The 19,848-nt window shown below is 39.3% G+C and overlaps 1 protein-coding gene across 2 annotated transcripts; it reads left to right on the forward strand.

The window, feature by feature from the left end:
* Positions 1-944: 944 nt before the first annotated feature.
* socs5a (suppressor of cytokine signaling 5a) lies at positions 945-19,618 on the forward strand. Of its 2 annotated transcripts, none has more exons than XM_077200889.1 (2): positions 945-1,076; positions 16,022-19,618. In XM_077200889.1, coding segments are annotated over exons 1-2 (1,608 nt in total). In that variant the 5' UTR covers positions 945-1,074; the 3' UTR covers positions 17,628-19,618. The 2 variants fall into 2 exon arrangements, with proteins under 2 accessions (XP_077057004.1, XP_077057005.1); XM_077200890.1 differs by having other exon boundaries at positions 953-1,298.
* Positions 19,619-19,848: the final 230 nt, after the last annotated feature.

Raw genomic sequence — 19,848 nt, forward strand, 5'->3', positions numbered from 1 at the left:
TACGCAGCACAAAAGTCCATGAATTCGAAGTACAGGCAGAGATAGCAGTGTTACCTAGTTACTTCCTATGACAAGACCACTGTTCCAAGATGGTGGAGGTTTTGACGCATGCTTAGAACCCCAAGGCGACATCTAGTGTATATCTATGGTGAATACCCAATTAACACAGACTGTTCCCCTAACGTTGGTTATTTTTTTGGGGAACCAAATAAGAACGTTCTGGGAACTTTCTCTATTGGTTCTTTTTTTGTAACATAAAGAGAACGTTTCTAGAACGTTCCCTGTAGGTTATTTTTTGGATCTGTTTTTATAACTTAAAGAGAACGTTCTATGAACGTAAAGAAAACGTTCCTAGCTAATTAACCAACAGCGAACGTTAGAGTTTTTTCTCTGGGAACGTTCTGGGAACCTGAAAGTAACGTTCTGGGAACCCAAAATTGTTAACTGGATTTCAATCTTAAAATTTTGTTCGGATTATTCTTCCTATGCAATTATATGGTGTCATTATGGTTGCTCGTCTCTTACATAATCGCCCTACAATAAACAAAAACACGTTATGCAAGTTACGATCCGATCGCCTGCTTTTATGTTGTCAGCAGACAGTTAATTTGTGTTTATAATTTCCACTCAAACAACCAGCTGCATCCTGAGGCTGTTGTACATCATTGTGTCTGGGCTCAGTGGGTTGGATTTAGTGATGTGAACGTTGAACCAGTCACTCTTTTGAATCGGGTCTCTTTTTATGCAGCTGTTGAACCGGTTCACAGCTGTCTTCACGATTAAAAACGTCTGAATCATTTTTGAGCCGATTCTTTGAAACAAATTGTTCAAAAGAACCGATTTGCGGAATTGAGTCTGACATCCCTTCACTGGAATTCGAGCGGGGAAGTGACGCTTTTTCCCAAAGTCTTTCCCCATCCGTATCCGCCGGAACACAGAACTTCGCGCAATTGGAGTCCCTTGATGTCAGTCAACAGCAGCTTTGCCACCACCTCTCCTGATTCTCTGCTGCACTTGGCGACCATATCGGCCGTCAGGGAAAGAAATGCCATCGGGATGAGGAGATCGTAGGCCATGTAAATACAAAGTATAAAATGTTAACGATTTCATCGACACATCGATGTGCTGTTTGCTTTTCGAATATCGCAGTTATAGTCCCAATAGTCTCCCGTCCGTGTGTTTTATCCACCACCGTCTCTAGCCTCGGGAAAATGTACCCGACTGTTCTTGGTAGCATTTTTTTCACAAACAAAAGAAGACACCCGAAAAAGCAATAAAAGAGCACGACAGAAGGATCGGTGAGTTCATCTCTCCGTGTGTTTTAAATGCGTATCGATTATTTTATGTGATCGCTCATGTTCGGTGGCTTTTTAAGTAAGTTAGTTTTTTTTTCAGTCGGCCCCTTTTTCTAATGTCCGAAGCCGGTTGAACTAAAGCAACCAGGAGGAATGTTGTCAGATACATTTAAAATGACGTACGAGTTATTAAGCACAGACTTTAAATAATTAATTCATGATATACATTAATTCTAATATCAGAGAGGATCATGAAGTGATCTAGAAAAATGCCGCTATTTCAACTATTATACCTAAGACTCGCTGCAATGTTATTGCAAAGGCCTATAATTTTTTGTCACGAAGGTTTAAAGCATATCAGTGAATAAAATATGGCTTCTAATTATTTGAATTGGCCTAATGTTAAGCACATGGAAGTATTTAGTTTTATCTGAGGTATATCCCATGAAATTACATGACATGACAAACAATAGAAATGCTTGGCCATTGAGTAAAACCAACCTGAATTCAGTTCTATGGTACGAGTATGTTAATGAGATAAAACTTTGTTTGGTAAAGGTCATTTTTAACACATTTCTTACATGTAACTATTTGTGCATGTAAATTGTATAAATTGGACACCAATACACCAAGAATTCATTTTATTACCATCATGACCATTGTCAGAAATTACCTTTTGTTTAATGGCAATATATTACCTTTATGGGAGCAACATATTTTATTTCTAACCATGTAAAATGTTCTTCCTTTGTCCAAAAACTTCCAATTGAATCTGTTACAATTATGGCCACTACTTGTGAATCAAGTCATGAAATTAATATATGAAAGAACCTAAAAACCATACATGCAAGACAAGATGATATAAGACATTGAACACTAGAATATGCTTATGAGACAGATATATGACAGCTGCAGGTCACTACAGTGTATGTGGAGAAACAAAACCCATACTGAATCTATTAATAGAAACTCCTAGAATATGTATTATAAAATGTGTCAAATGTTAGATAACAGATGAATTCACTATGTCCCCCACATTTTAATATCTGGGATATTTTTTGTAACTTCCGGAGGCAATTTCCCCATAATTTCTGAATCTGGTCGGCATGTTTAAATGAGTAAAAAGTGCATTGATCCAAATATATTTAAGTTGGAAATGTTAAATCTATTTAAGATGAAAATGTTACTCAATATAGGCCTAATGCCTATCTATCCTAAAAAGGGAGTTGTGGGCTATTGTTTCATAAGATACACAGTGGTGTAACCTCAGCTGGCCCATAAAACCTCCTTAAAACAGCTTTACAAAGGTCTGGATTTCAGAGGTCTAGTTTCCAAAAAGTGGTTTGTGGACATTGAGGATGCCTGGGAACATTTTCTGTTTTTGCAAACTTCCTGACACAGTGCTAAAGATTGGGTTCATTCTGAAAAAAGCGTTTGAAATATTATCTTGCTAGCTCAGGGTATCACAGATACATTCTCTTGACACGCAAGACAATTAGTCGAGAGTGAGAGACTGCAAACTGCTGCTTGCATATTTTCGTGTGCAGAGGTTAAGGCCTGACCAGATATTTTAGTTGTCTTGAGCGGGGCTTATACATTGTAACAGACGTTTCCTTGAAAGCTGCTTCACTACACTTAAGTACATCAGTGATACTGTAGTCCTACAATAAGGTCTCGTTTCTAATTATTATTATTCCATTAGCTAACACGAACTAACAATGAGTAGTATATTTTTTACAGCATTTATTTAATCCTCTATAATGCTAGTTTAGTTAATAAAAATTAAATTGTTCCTGTTCATAGTGAATTATCTTTTGATTTTAGAAATAATTCTGTAAATGCTGAAATTAGCATACGATAAATAAATCCTGTGACTAATGTAGATAGCTAACAAATGAATTGTAAAGTAACTTACAGGTGGCTAAGTTATATGGTTCATACTAGTCTCAAATATCAATGCTAGAATAGATTTATTTGCATTTTTTTTTATTATTTAAATTTTAAAGAAATTCTGAGATTAAATGAAAGTTAAAACCGTTCAAAAGTTTGGGGGCCTGTAAGATTTTCTTTAAGTTTTAAAGTCTCTTCAAGTCTGTTCACCTAGGTTGCATTTATTTGATCAAAAATACAGTAAAACTGTAATATTGTGAAATATTATAATAAAAAACGGTCCAGAAATCATGCTGATTTTTGGGCTCAAGATACGTTTCTTATTATCAGCTTTGAAAACAGTTGTGTTGCTTAATGTTTTTGTGGAAATCATGCCACATTTTTTTCCAGCGTAGTTTGATTAATAGAAATAGAAATTGTTTGTAATGGAAATCTTTTGTATCATTAAAATTGTCTCTTCTGTTGATCTTTTGATTATTTTATTGCATCCTTGCTGAATAACAGTATTAATAACTTTTCCAAAAAAATAATCTAAAAATCCCCAAACTTTTAAACAGCTAATGCTGTTACGTTTGATATTGATACAAAAATGCATGGTTTTCCTTTTATCACATGGATAATGATCAATATTATTTATGGTTTGTAGCTTATATTATTCCTAGCGGTTTAAACGACTGGTGTAGTGTTGAAACGAAGTGCCACATTTTTCATAGAGCACCTAAGTAAAACATACCAGTGCAGTGGCTCTATATCTATCTTATCTATTGTGCAAGGAAGAACGATCCACTCTGTCTGTCTGTCGTGGATGTTATCATAAACTCTCAGTAGGACTTTTACACTTAATGTACTACTTGAATTTTACTTGTATAAATGCTATCAGAGAAGGGCATACTTTACATCAAATAGTTTCCGAAGTTACTGAAAGTGTATGTGGTCGATAGGGGCTCTTTCCCAATCTCATGTGGTTCTCAGACTTTTATCAGAAGAGCTCAGGCATGCCTGTAAATTGAATTTTACCGTGTATATTTTTTCTTAAAAGAGTGTCTGTCAGCATGAGGACGAAGCGGGCTGCTCTGGACTGCGCTAGGGTGCTAGAGATGTCTGGTGTAGAATTTGGCTGCAGTATCAGGTGAAGGGCGGTGAGACTTGGGAGGGGGGGGGTGGGGGAGGGGGGGGGGGGGGGGGTGGGGGTGGGGGGGGGGTGCAGAGGGGGCCTGGCCCACGCTACCAGGAAGCAGAAGCTCTGGGCAAGGCTTGTTAGCGTTCTTGGTAGTAGAAACCCAAGCTGAGCAGAGAATAGCATAGTATTTAACGGGCTGGTGTTTTGTGATCTGGTGCCAGGATTCATCCGCAGACGCTCCTGTTGTATCTGGTCAATGGTAGAACAAGGGGAACAGAAGAACAGATCCACTAATACAATCTAACTGGTTAAAGCAGAAACGGTAGTTGCAGAGTGTCCTGTAAGCTGCAGAGTAATGAGGATTTAAACGGTTAAAGGTACAGGGGTACTTAGAAATGTTGTTAATACATGTATGCTGTTTTAAATAACATTTTTAAGTTAAATGCATCAATATATTGTGCCTTTTGAGAGTTAAAATTGAGAAGGTTCAACCTTTGTTCAATGTCAATTTTGTAAAAAGTATTTGCATTGACTTGTACCTGGACTTTAAAGTGTACTCGAACCTCTTTTTAGTTGTGATATAGTGCCTTAGTCTATATACGTTACATTCACTCTGGTGTTTTAGGAAGCTAAATAATTCGACTATAATAATACTTTTATATTATTATTATCCCTAATACATTCATATATTTTTTAAAACAAATGCACTGTAAAATAAATGTAAATGAAAAATTAATATTTCTTAAGTATAATATTTTAATTTACTGTAGTGAAATTATAATAATTTTGTCCTAATTTCTTCACTTGCAAGAGATACACCCTTGAGCTTTTATTTTGGTTGAAAAATGCAGTTGAGCTTTTATTTTGGTGGTCCACAAAAATATTAGATATGTCAATGTGAAAATAATAGTGGCCGTTATTTTCCCAAATGCATATAAAACTCAATGGCACAAAACACAAGGTTGGAGAGTTTTTTGTTATGTGAAGTGTAAAACTGTTTTCGGTTCATTATGAAACTGTGTGGGCCGATTAGACTGTGGCAGCCCTCCAGAGTCTAGGTAATTAATGGGAAACTTTTTCATATGCAGTTTGAATCAGCAATCCAGCTATATCCTGATTTAAACTGCATTTGAAAAAGTAGAATTGAGGAGCTAAATGTACATTTAAATGTAAACCGCTAATCATAGTATTCCTGTACTTTCTCACAAACTTCCATCTCATAGTGCATTTTAAACTTTAGCCTTTACACTCACAATGTAAATGTATAGGCAAAATTACTAAAACTAAAGATGGTTCTGGCTTAATGGTTTGCTGAATATTATGTAATAGTTCAGATTTATTTGTATTCTAATCTGTAGTCATTGGTTCACTGTATGGCTATAGAATGTATGAAGAGTGGAATTTATTTTTATGACTGTCCTTTTTTTTGTTGCTTGTAATTTAATTAAATACATAAAATGGCTAAACTGATTTGATGTCCTAAAAAGCTAGACTTCCATTAAGAACATTAATATATATATTATATAATACACTTCAGAGATTTTTAGGTGGAAATATATTGTCATGAATATTTAAGAAAATTGTATGTGTTATTTACAGTGGGGTCCAAAAGCTTTCTTATTTAGTCCTGGAAACATGTGAATGTTCCATGTGAAATCATTTCTAGCAATAGTCAGATGTTCTTCTACTGAAGCACAAGATACTCTTTGGCTCATTCTGAAATCATGCAGGGGAACGTGATCATCGGTTTGACAGACTTGTGGAGTTCATCCAGCTTTAGTACTGCTCTCATTGAAGTAAAAGGGGTCAAACCAAATACAAAAATACTAATACATTTTTTTTAAATGCTCTAATTAAAGGACAATTCCGGTCAAAAATGAACCTAGGGCAAAATAACACATGGGTACCGAGTCTATCGTTCTCTGGGTTGCGATTTCCTGATAATCGAATGTTCCCAGTTTTAATGTTAGTTTTAGTTTAACCACAGATTAGCTTATAACGTTAGAGTATGGGGCATAGGGCTGGGCGATATGGACCAAAAGTCATATCCCGATATATTTTGGCTGAATATCGATATACGATATATATCCCGATATTTTTTCGCAAAGTGAGAGCAAATGTTCAGTCAAAGTCAAAGCCAAATATAGTCTTCACTGTATAAATTATACATTGATTCGTATTAAAGCTACTATTAAAGTTCTCAGTCAAGAGCAGTGAGTGATTTCCTCTGTGTTTTTGTTGTTTTATTAACATTAAATAGATAGTTCTCCCAAAAATTTTAATTGTCATCATTTACTCTCTCAAGTTGTTTTAAACCTGAATAAGTTTCTTTGTTCTGTTGAAGTTAATTGGAAGAATGTGGGTAACCAAACAGTTGATGTACCCCAGTGATTTCCATAGTATATTTTCGCTATGGAAGTCAATGGGGACCCACATTCTTCAAAATATCTTATTTTGTGTTCAGCACAAGAAATAAATTAATACAGGTTTGGAACAACATTACAGTGAATAAATAATGACAGAATTTTTATTTTTGGGCGAACTATCCCTTTAAGGACAAGCAGCTGCATGTTTACTACTAGGGCTACTGTCTCTTTAAGACCTGTACGCGACGCGTCTATACACGCATTTGGCAAGCAGATTTCTCTAAATTTTCTCGGTTTGCTTTCAGTTTAGACATAACCAACTTTCCTTATGTAAACTTGTGTGTATTTGAGAGTATTAGCAAAATAAGACTCGAAAGATAACTTAGTCCAGTAACCAGGCGCTGTTTGTTAGACAGGCTTTTAGTGCATGTGCGGTTGCATGTGGGTGTTCGCGCTCAGTAAAGCGCATGTTGTTAGAACAGCGCATCAGCAGTGAATGACATGTTTAACCGGCAAGGCTTTATGGCAATTGCAAATAATGAACTTTTGTGAACTCACTGAACTGATGTGTCCCGTTCCTCTGTGTTAATATTTGATGTGGGTATTTGTCGCGTTGTACACTAATGCTGTTGAGACGGAGGCGCCAGAACTGCTACTGATAGAATGCACAAGGATCATAGCGCAAATTTGAACTATATCGATATATGCGATATGGTCTAATTCCATATCACATTTAAAAATATATCAATATATTTTTTTATATCGATATATCGCCCAGCCCTAATGGGGCATCAAATAAGTACAAATAAAAATCACTAGTTAATACCACTAACAAGGCTCAAAATAGCCCCACACTAACACGGTAGCATAATTAGGGTCTCTGTTCGAGGGGACGAACCGAGGGCAGGGCTGAGTGGGGGGTGTGCACCCGAGATCCACAGTGACAGAGTGATTGACAGCTGTCAGACTCTCAAAGATGGGGAGTGACTGGAGTGACGCCAGTAGCTTTGCGACAGAACGGTCATTTGAAGTAGAGGACTTTTTCTTCCCCACCTTCACCTGAAGTGGAGGAGGGTGAATTATCTGTGTACACAGGGCCAGAGCCTTATCAATCCGAGCCGCTGGCTCAAACGGCGGTCTTTACTCCCGATGCCGACGATGGTAGCGAAGGGCGTGGTGAACTCGTGCCAGGGGCGTGGGTAGTGAGCCGTTGGCAGAGCCAGTATACGTCACGCGGGGAAACAACTTCCAATAAGAAAATTAAACTGCAGTAGCCACCGTTCAACTCTAAGAGGGCAGCACTCAGATGTTTTTACACCATATATTGTAGAATTAAAACACTTTAAAGCCAAATCTCAAAACATTTCCTCGAATCAATGAACAGCATTAATTAAGGCCCCAGTCTCACAGATTATTAACGAAAAAAAGTTGTTTAGGATTTAGTTACCCTATAAACTAATTTTTTATATTATTATTTTGAGAGTTAGGATTTACAGTGTATATGTTGCCTGAAGACCCCTGAATATCTCCTTTATTATCTGGGCGTCTCTTCTAAACTCCAAAATATTCATTAAGTCCAAATCCAAATATTATTAATAAGTTATGTAATAAGAATGTATATACACACAAGTATTTATATTTATTCTCAACATGTCATTCAATCTTGAACTGCAAATAATTGGGTGATCTGAAATGCACCATGGTAAACTTGGCTGTTTATATATGATTTCCACTTGGTTGAGGAGGAAGGGGCACTTTCTTTGCCAATATGCTGTCTAAACCTGTTTTTGGGCCAAATATTTTAAAATAGTTTTGTTTGTTTGCTCTTGGGGTGCGGTTCTGTCTCTTAGCCAAACAAGGGAGCCCCAACGCCAAACGTGAGCCTCCCCTGTGTCACATGCAGAGTGAAAGAAAACGTTATGGATGGAAAAGCATATGTTGCCAGTTCTGGCAACTGCTCTTTTGCCTGTTGGGTTTCAGAAGCCAGTATGTTGAAGATCTCCCGCTGGTGTTTTTTGGAAAGTGCTTGACTTAAGGTGATAGATTTTGCCTTTGAGACCAGAGTGCACTGTGACGGTGATCTACGTTCATTCTGGTGTGCCTCCCTCCTTGCCTCCCAAGGCAAGGTTATATAGTATCAATTTACCACAGTTCTAATAATTTTACCAGTGCTAACATTGCTCACGCAACACTTTTTTTGTGCAATAGTGTTTTCAATGAATGCAACTATTGAATTAGTTAAAGAAATGACCCTTGACTTCATATTTGGACAAAGTTTCACATAATACATCTTAATGAACTCTGTGATCCCTTTTCATGAACTCTTCTGACCACCCTGCACCACAATTTTACAAATGTTATGCAGTGCAATTTCATTCTGGAAGCGGACCAAGATTCCTGAGTTTGGGTGAAAGGTCAGGCTTGTTGGCCTCTATGTATATTGTCACCATAGCTGCGCTGACAGGTCTGAATTTGATTTATGGCCATCCTTTATGCTCTCAGACTGGCTTTGAAAGTGACAAAGACAGGGAAACAAGAGGGAAGATGGGCACAAAAGACAGAATAAAGATGCTGAGAAGTTAATAGGCTTTTGCTGTATGCCCTAATTTGCTGTACTGACATTGAGCAGCAGGTTTTTGCAGATGCTGTTTGAGCCAAAATGTCACCATGTCCAGTACTAAGAAACATGAATGAGGGTGAGGGTTTAAAAGGACAGGGGTATTATGACTTGCTTTCCTCTTTTAAATATAGCCTGTGAATCATCTAGTTGTAATAAATTAAAACATAAATTATGTTTATAATGTACAACTAAGTCTTTAGTGGCCACTAAGTGCAAGTAATCAAATTTAATAATCAAACCTCAAATAGCTCAAATGTATTTGTACAAACATTTAAATTGCACATATGTCAGTTTTTATATCATCTTTTTAATAACAGATTTGTTTCTACACTAGTTGGTTTTCATGACTGATTTATTCAAACAGACATTAAATAATGAAGACTTCCCTAACAGCTGAAGTAATATATAATGAAAATGTAATACAGTGCATATATTTAGCAAAATTCTCTTTTTTTCACAATGTTGACAATAGTAGTCAGACAATTGTATTTACACTGCAAAAAAATAAGGGCTATCTGTTTCCATTTAAATATATCCTAAAACCAATGTTTACCTTTTTAGGCAAAATTGCCTAACTCTTATTTTGAAAAGTAGGCATTTTCACGTGCATCGCGTGATCAGTAGTATAACGTGGATGGGAATATGCATATGGAAATTATATGCATGCATATAATATGTTTCTATGCATATTACATGCATTGAAAAACTAGGCGTTGTAGGTGACATATGATTATTTTGGGGAGGAGATGGGGTGGAAATGCATGTACGCACTAGGGGTGTTACGATTCTCCAAATCCTCGATTCGATTACATTTTCGATTCTAAGGTCATGGTTCGAGTCGATTCTCGATTTTTACTTCTTTTTTTTTAAGCACAGGTTGCTGTTGCTCCTAAAAAGCTGACATCAGTTAATCGCAATCTCACACATCTCTGTTATTATCAATGAAGCTGACTGCACAATGAATCTTTCATAATATATAGCCTACACTTTGTTTGTTATAATTAGAGGATTTGCCAGCTTACAGAATTCAGCACTGAACAAAAAGTCTGTTTTGAGCGGTGTGGAGAGTCTATCTTAAATGCTTCTGATTGGCCATTGCGTTCAAGAAATCAACACTTATGTCACATACATTGTGTCTGTGATTGGCTAAATCGCTCAACGCTGCAAACATGTTATAAATAGAATCTCTGGCCTGTAAATCGTTTCTATTTTGTTTTAGTTGTTCTTGTTGCTTTTCTGCAACAGATAAATACAAATTGGTTAGTTTTTATATGTTTTATTCATAGATATTTCTAGTTTGCGGGAGTCTGCGAATCGTTTCATTCTCCCGCACACACAGAGTGAGTGCATTACCGCCCGCGCTCGCACTCTGCCATCAAATCTAGTCCCGCGCCGCACTCTATTGCGTTGGGAGTGCACGTCTATAGATCAAGAGCCCGGCCCGAGGATAGTGACGGGAAATATCGGCCCGGGTCAGGCCAAGTTCGGGCTCGGGCATAGAATCTAAGTCAGAGGAATCACAGCCTTTCAACACGTGTGTATTTTTCCCCGCGCCGTGATGAGTCGTTTATGAACGATCCGTTCATTGCCTCTGTCATGCGACAAATGAACAAAAGACTCGGAAGGTCAAGTAATTATTAATGTTCCCTGTAAATTATTTTTGACTGCATTATAATGATTTCTTAATTCAGAATATGATCAAGATTGCGTAGGTGGATGTGTTCGGGGAATTTGCCTGTTAAAAGTATAACATTTAAAGCCCCTGAAATGAATAGAAAAAAGATTAGTTAATTTTGATGAACGAGACTGAACAATAGAGTCAGTAAAACGATCCGAACTTTCCATCACGGGCGCGACATGGGGGCGTGGCAGCATGGACACGGGCGCGTCATGGGGGCGTGGCAGTATCGACGATTCCATTTTTTTATTTCGATTTTTGAGATTGTGAATTAATTTCAATCGATTTCGATTTAAAATCGAAATCGTGACACCCTTAGTATGCACAATCTTTCTCTGACTGGGTTATATAGGTGGAATTTGGTTTTGTACACTTTTGTGTGTATGCGCACTTTTAGGAAGAAATCTACGTAAAGTTTTATGCATGAGGCCCCTGGGGCTGGTTGCTAGGCCTGTCGCGATAGTCAATAAATCAATTAATCGCACGATAAAAAAAATGAGCTCTAATTTTTCCTTTCGCGATAATTTCCATTTGCGTGTTTGTTTGGTTTCCTCGTCTCTCTCTCTCTCTCTCTCTACCAAAGAGACTGGACGACAACTCTCGGTGAACCCTCTTGTCAGTTGCAAGGTCTTTTGTGTGGGGAGGGGGCGCTTGTCAGTCACATGGCAGGGTTTCCCATACGTTCATTTATTTGTGGCGACCCGCCACAATTTTTTTATTTTTAATTTATTTTACTAAGCCTATTTAAAATCGTATTTGATTGCAGAGCGCAGTAGCGCATTCGCACAGCACTACCTCTCGCTCGTCCCTCTCTCTCGCGCGCGCTCTCTCTCCCTCATGAGGCGCCGTCTAGGGCTGAAATCAAACTTCATTCACGCGCACATGAAACACTTGCATACACATATACTAAGTAGTCAAACATACATGTATACTGCTGAATGCTCAAAAGAATACATATGAAATGCACAACGACACACCTAAAGTCGCTCACGCACATACACGCAAACTCTACACACACACACGAGATGCGCGCACACACAAACTCTCCACGCACATACTCAAATGAGACGCGCTCGCGCACACAAACTCTCCACTAACATACTCATATGAGACGCGATCACACACAAACTTGCGCACAAACTCAACGAGACGCGAGCACACACACACAAACTAGTGCACATACTCATATGAGACGCATGCTCACACAGTACGATGCATGATTCTCAGTGTGAACAGAAGTCACACATTTATAAGTGCATTTTTTGTTGAGAGTCCATTGCTTTTATTGTTTTTGGTTGTTTTGTTTATTTATTGTGGATGTTTAAAATGTTTTCCGTTTTCAGTGTTAAATAGTCTTTAGAAATAAAAGTTTATTGATCTTTGAAAAGGTGTACCTGCATTATTATGCCATTATCATTATTTTAGATGAAAATGGTCTCAGAACAACAATATTATCGTTTATTATCAATATTATCGTTTATCGCAATAATTTCTTGGACAATTTATCGACCAGGAAAATTTGTTATCGTGACAGGCCTTACGGTTGCATAAACCACTAAGACTAGTCTTACAAGTTAGACACCAATTTTTTCTTTAAGACTGTTCATAGCTTTTTAAAATCAGTTACATAAAAATATAGATTAGCCTAATTTAATACCGAATAGTAAAACTGACATCCCCAGACTAACTGCTAGTGGGTCACACTAGAACTTAAAACACTGTCTTAACATAATGGCTATGTTTATACAACCGGCCCCAGGTCTTGACTGGTCATAGAAAATATAGTCCTGACTGGGACTTGATGGATTTGAGTCCAGGTCCGATAAAGACTAAACTCGGACAGAGACCAAGAACATATTTTTAGCAGCGTTTGGCTTATCTGGACTGGAGTACCACAACACCGCAAACAAGCCTTTGTCAAGCCTTAAAATAAATACTTTAATTTAACTAGAGAAGCAAAGTGTCAAAAATCTTAATGAATTTTTCAATTTCCAGCATTTTAACTCAACCTGCATTCTGCTTCCTGTTTGCTTCCTCAATTCAAATGCAGTTCTAAATTTTGCACAACTTTGTCTGCAATTCCCAGCCCTGGTCAATATCAGAATCCATGCTGACCGAAAGTCGGTGACTAGTAACAGACATAATTTGGCCCAACTCAAATATGTAGTGCATTTACACGACACCCAGCAGCCTCTAAACATGACGCTTCTTCCTCTCCACCATCTGAGAGAAGGTGAATAATACACTTTAGCTTTCTCCCACATGACCTACATTCTGTTGTTCTTTTTATCAGGAGACTTGATGAACTATCATTAATTATTTATAGAAGTTTTTCTCTCTCTTCAGTATTCTCTTGTTGTAACATATTTTGCGTTAAATAAATTAAACTCTTGGTTTTTTATTATTTTTTAAATCACTCTCTGCTTTCTTTTTCCATAGAAAGATTTGCAGTTGGTTTTTACAGCTTGCTTTGTGTTCATTGGTTAAAAGTTAATCCTGCGTTCATCCGGAGTACATGTGCTCAATAAAGAACTAGTTTTTCTGAGCACAAACAATCCTTAAGCTCATGCTTCCCCTGGAGGTGATTCATTAAAGACTTTGATGACTCCCGTTTGGCCTGTTCTGAAATTTTGGTCTGGTCTAACATGATGTTGATTTTACAATTCCTAGTAGTGGATGAACCGTTAATGAATTATCCCAAACACAAAATCATGCTGATGTTCGGAAAGAGTGTATGAGCTTCTTTTCTTTTTTCTTTAGTGGCTACATAATGATTAAGGAAGATATGATTTACAGAGCTCATGCAAAAACTCTGTTCATTAACTGGTTAGTGCTCTGCTATGGTGGGTCAGAAAAAGACAGGCCCAGACCAGCATTGTAACTCAGCCCACGGCAGCATGTTAACTGGGAGCAGATCCATGAGTTCATTTTTAGCGCTGGCCTTGAGTCTTAGTGGGTCTGCCTGGCAACACTTTAATCACTTAGGCCCTGTTTACACCTGGTATTAACATCCGTCTCGGGTGATCTGGTTCCAAGTGGTCATTTAACCAAGAAAGATTGCTGTATACACCTGGAATTAACATGCGTCTGCTGTGGCAAGTTGTGATTGCATCTCTTATTGAGTGAATGTCACTGCATGTTGATAAAGCAGATCAAATATAAACATTTCAGTTGTAATGAGTAAAAGTTTCACTTGATCTCTGCTTATTGCTTTTTAAGTATGCTAATATCTTAGCCCTATTTCTATATTAACTGATATTCAATTATGCACGTTTTCCCCAGATCTCTGTAACTGCATGAAGTATGGATAAAATAGTCTGTGATGTCTTGTGATTGTATATGTATGGGCTTTTCCAGTTTTGTTGATTAAAATTTTTAATTCCACTGAAGATGAGACCAAAAAGACGCATCATTGCCATCCTCATGCATATATTTTTACTAGGAGTGTAACGATACACAAAACTGACGGTTCGGTCCTTCCCACGGTTTTGACGTCTCTGTTCGGTTCGGTGGGGTGGGGTTTAGAAAGCTAAAATTGCTTTTTTAAAACAGTGGTTTAATGAAAAAATTGTCTTTAAATTAATTCACTTACAATTAAACGTTTTGCAAGGATTTTAAAAAAAGATCTGCTAATGCTGTAAACTATATGGAGCCAGCACATTACTATAACATTAAAGGTTAACAAAAGAGCCTAGACTTTTAGCCTAAATTCAGATGCTATTTTTTTTTAGATCTAATAATCAACACCCAACACATTGTATGAAAACATGTAAACTGAACATAAAGGCAGTTTTTGCATTTTACATAACTTATGTTTTTACTCTAATTCGTTATATAATAATTTACAAAGTTGCTGTCATTTTCATTAAAGATATTGTAAACATACATTAAATAATTAAGATATTAACAGGTAAAGAAAAATCTAGCCTCATACAGTATATAGGCTAATATAGTGCACTTATTTAGTGCGAGAGTTCATTTCTCTAGGAACCAACAAGCTGTGGACTATAATTATGACTAGCCTGCTGAGGCAAATATAATGCTATGTGACAAAGCTGTTTTATTGACGTCGTTCCGCTGCTGAAACACTGATTGAGCGATTACACGAGTTATGATGCCTTTCAATAAGTATACTGTATCTTTCAACATACCTTCAGGTGTCCATTCATGTTTATTCTGTAACTGAGGAAGAGATGATTGCGTTTACTCGCGCTCCGCGCTGCCGCTTGAAATGAGGAGCAAGTACAGAGATCTGTCACTACTCACGCCACATCAAAGAGCGCCAAAACGGCATTTATTGTTTGAATTTCGTGATCAAATAGACATAATTTGAAAGATTGCACCTTGCTTATTATCGAAAGTAACAAAACACGGAGCTTGCTGTTATATGGTATTAATGGTGGTTAGGCTACAAAACTGAATTCGTTGTGTACACAAGACATTAGGTCCAATGAGACAGGGCTGGGGGGGGTAGCAGGGGGCGGGGCGTGTTCGGTACGCCATGACAGAACCGCGATGCGTATCGTGGGTTCAGTATTGCGGTTTTTCGGTTTGAATATACCGTTACACCCCTAACTTTTACACATGTATGAGGTATAAAGTTAATTCACAAGCAATATAGGCATTATTTGCTATTCTTTTAGGACGATCGTTTTTTACGTTACGTTGTATGTTTTAAATTGTTATAAATTGTTTTATAATGGTAAATCTGTTATAATTCGGACACATATGAATTAATAAATATTTAGACATTTTTAAAATGTTGGAAAATTTGCTGTTAAAAACATGGTTTATTCAGTTAGACATTAGTTTAACTAAGAACTGACATCAGCTTTTTTTTACATTTAACACCATTATGAACTTTTTATTGGATTACCCAAGATCGATGTGTAAACTGTGTCTTAGTCACTTAAGCCTTTATCTCACAGTCCCTCACACCCACATCCACACTCTTGTGTTTGCTTGTTTTTTTGTATTGTTTTTTGTAACTAGATGGTTTCCATGTCATTGGTTTTTGTCATGTGCTAATGAAAATCTGACTTTTTGTTCCAGGTCCAGGTGCCCCCACCTCATGGAGAAGGTTGGCAAGGTGTGGAGCAACTTGAAGAGGGGATGTCAATCTCTGCTCCACACAGATGGGGGTTCTCGCATTGAAACGACACCACAGCTTCAACAGCCAACAGACATGGTATGCCACGTTGTGGACAAGGCCCAGGGAGACAGAACACTTGAGGCCGCCAGTCCCTCTAGCAGTGTGGCAGCACTCCCACAAGTGGCATGGAGGACCAGCGGGAGTTTGTCACGACGGGGCCATAACTGTGTAGCGGATGTACCCCAGATATTAGAGATCACAGTCGAGCAGGATACTGAAGATGTTCATGCTCCCCTGGGACCCCGCAGAGATTCTTATTCACGTCATGCACCTTGGAGTGGAAAGAAGAGACACTCGTGTTCCACTAAGGCTCAGAGTTCTCTGGAGACAACAGATCGTCGATCAAGCCGGTCTCGGCACAGACATGGGACTGGTAGTAGCCGTGAGGAGTTGGAGTCGGGAGCAGCACGCTCACTACGCCAGCAGATCCATGATACAGTGGGCCTGTGCCTCCCATTGCGAGCATCCTCTCGAAACACTCACCTTCCACCACCCAAACGTAAGATACAAATTACGGAGCTGATGCTGGAGACGTGCCCCTTCGCACCAGGATCAGATCTGGCCCGAAAATGGCACCTCATTAAACAGCACACTGCACCAGTCACAGTGACAGCAGTTGATTCGTCCTCGGATGCCCCTGGTGCTGCCTGTGCATCACCGGAAGATGAGGAGGAGCGCTTGCGAGAAAGAAGACGACTCAGCATCGAGGAGGGTGTGGACCCACCTCCAGATGCCCAGATCCACACAGTGGAGGCCATCACAGCCCCCCTAGCTTCTCTTTATAAGCTGGGACCTAAACTGGCCCCTGGAATCGGTGAGGGCCTAGGCGATAGCCAGGGGGCAACAGCAGCTAACTGTGACTCTGAGGACGATGACACCACCACTCTTTGCTTGCAAGCTCGCAGGCCCAAGCAGCGGCACAATTCAGCTGAGGGCCACCTGAGCAGCAAGCAACCGGGGCCTTGGAAAGTGCACACCCAGATCGACTACATCCATTGCTTGGTTCCAGATCTGATGCAGATCACAGCACTTCCCTGCTACTGGGGTGTGATGGACCGCTACGAGGCTGAAGCACTGCTGGATGGTCGGCCTGAGGGCACCTTTCTGCTACGAGACTCAGCTCAAGAAGATTATCTGTTTTCCGTTAGCTTCCGCCGCTACGGCCGTTCGCTGCATGCACGCATCGAGCAGTGGAATCACAACTTCAGCTTTGACGCGCACGACCCCTGCGTGTTCCACGCAGCCACCGTCACAGCCCTCTTGGAGCACTACAAGGACCCCAGTGCTTGCATGTTCTTTGAGCCGTTACTGACTGTGCCTCTGCACCGGACCTTCCCATTTGGCCTGCAAAGCCTGGCTCGAGCTGCCATTTGCAATGGGATCACCTACGATGGTATCGGGGCACTGCCACTGCCCCCTGCTCTGCAGGACTACCTCAGGGAGTATCACTATAAGCAGAGGGTGCGCGTACGCTGGCTTGAGAGGGAGCCAGTCAAGGCCATGTGAGGCAGGGCAAATACTTCTCAGCTCTCCAACAGGAGTAGTCCATTCAGCACTTTGCAGAAGTGGAGGAATTACAAGGTTTTTTTTTTCTGGGGGGGTTGGATGTTCGGGGATGGAGGTATGAAAGGAGGGACCTGAAACTGAACACAATATATAAGCTTCTATCATATTTTTTATTTTTTTTGTTATCACCCTAACAAGCAAAGAAATTACAAATACAGTGGCTCTCCAGTGTGCACATTTCACTACAGCTTGTGGACTAGGATGTCACAGCAGAGGTCTTGGTCAGATTTTCCCTTCTCCCTCAGTTCCCACAGCCTTGCTCTAAGGGGGATCTGCAGATACAGATATTTTCGTGCTCCTCCACTCTTTCACTGCTTGACTGTGTGGTTTTATAGCCATTTCCGTTCACCTCCCTGCCTGCCCTTAATTCCCTTGCATTAAAATTGCATTGTTAACGTTTATTCAAAGTACTATTGTGGACAAATTCTGAGGGTAGGGGAAATGAAAGGTAATGTTCAAATATTGCTTTTTCCAGCTTTTTTCATCATCTTTAGCTTCCATGGTGCTCTATCAGTGGTTCCCATGGTAACATTCTGTGCTCATTCCTTGGTTAGAGGCATTCTGGAGCAGGAAATAGAAAGGCTTTCACCCTGCTCATGGAGAATGGGGCAGTGAGATCCATGAAAGATGGATTGACCTTAAACTATGTATCTAGACAGATTTTGGGAATGCAATGCAGTGAAGAGAAGGGCTCTGTAATGTTTAGCTTCCTTGCGCTTCCGGGAAGCGATAAGGGTGATGGTGCACAAAATGATGTGGTGTGATGTGAGAGCGCTTGGTTTTCAAAAAACATTGTTACTCACACTCTGCGTTCTGTTGCTGTCAATATGTTTTGTAATCATTAATTCCTATCACTTATTGCACAGGGGGGGGGGACTAATTCTGTATCGTCTTTTTTTTGTATTGTTGTGAATGCCCTTGAAGTTGGGCACTGATTAAGAGCACTTTAACTTAACTGTGCTTGTGTTAGTGGGTGCAGCAGAGGCGATACATAAACCTGCTATGCTGGGACCATTGTAGTTAGGCTTAAACACCCTCCTATATACAGGAATAAACACTCTACACTCACTTTGTTTAGGCTAACCCACATTGCTCTAGACAGGACAGTAGGTTTTGAGGTGACCCCGTCAGTGGCATCAGATTTGGGTCAAGCTGAGACCTGCTTAATTTAAATGATTTTAATAATTGATTAATAATCTTTAGTACATATAAGGTTAGCAGATTATTTTTTAAGCGACTAGGAGAAAGGTTCAGAATTTTATTACATGGAGTAAAATCACATTGTTGACCAGCTAATTGATCACTTTAGAATCCGTCAGATCCACACTTGAATTTCTTTAAATACAATGAGGGACTCCAAATAGTAAGTATAGAGAAAAGGACATATTTATAACTCTTGTGCTGTTTGCCCCATTTGAAAAAAAGATAAGATCACTTAAGCCAGCGATTCCCAATCCTGTTCCTGGGGTGGGGGGTGCCGGGAGTCAGGACCAAGATTGGGAATGGCTGACTTAAGCTGTCTACATACATTTAAAGCATTAAGTACATCATCATGGTGCATTCAGTAGATTTGTTACTAATAGTGGTCCAATTGGAAAAGACACCATTAGACATCCTCTTCATGGGCCTGGTGCTGATATGTGATGCATTTTAAAAACTGCTAGGGATACGACTATTGATCCCCACATCTTTCTGACTTTTCAATTGATGAGATCAGGTAGAACTGCCAAATGCTAAGCTCAGGCTCACAACACCTTAACAGCAGGGTAGTACAGTGCAAATATAACCAGCTTCGTGTGCTTGTGTGTGTGTAAGTGTGTTGCACTGACTCTGACCTCAGTCAACCATAAGAGACTTCTGCTGATATGAAAAGTTTGTTATATGCTCCTCCCAGGCAAAACTAATCCACAGTCTATCCTGATGCATTTAAAGGCGTCTTCCTGCACATTATCCTGTTGAGTCTTTCTTTCCTTGCACAAGAAAGGATGTCAGGATCATCCTGTGAAGAATTAAAAGACTTGAGGAGAGAACTTTGGGGTGACATCGCTGCAACCACTGCGTGGTTTGATCTCCCTCACCACACCATCTCTTTCTGTTGGGTATGGTTAAAATCTGTGCAATTTAGACACAGCCTCGGCTTGTATGATGGTTGTGAAGCAGG

This window comes from Siphateles boraxobius, unplaced genomic scaffold (genome assembly GCF_051911475.1).
Source record: "Siphateles boraxobius isolate OS27281-9 unplaced genomic scaffold, OSU_SipBor_1 46, whole genome shotgun sequence".
Taxonomy (NCBI): domain Eukaryota; kingdom Metazoa; phylum Chordata; class Actinopteri; order Cypriniformes; family Leuciscidae; genus Siphateles; species Siphateles boraxobius.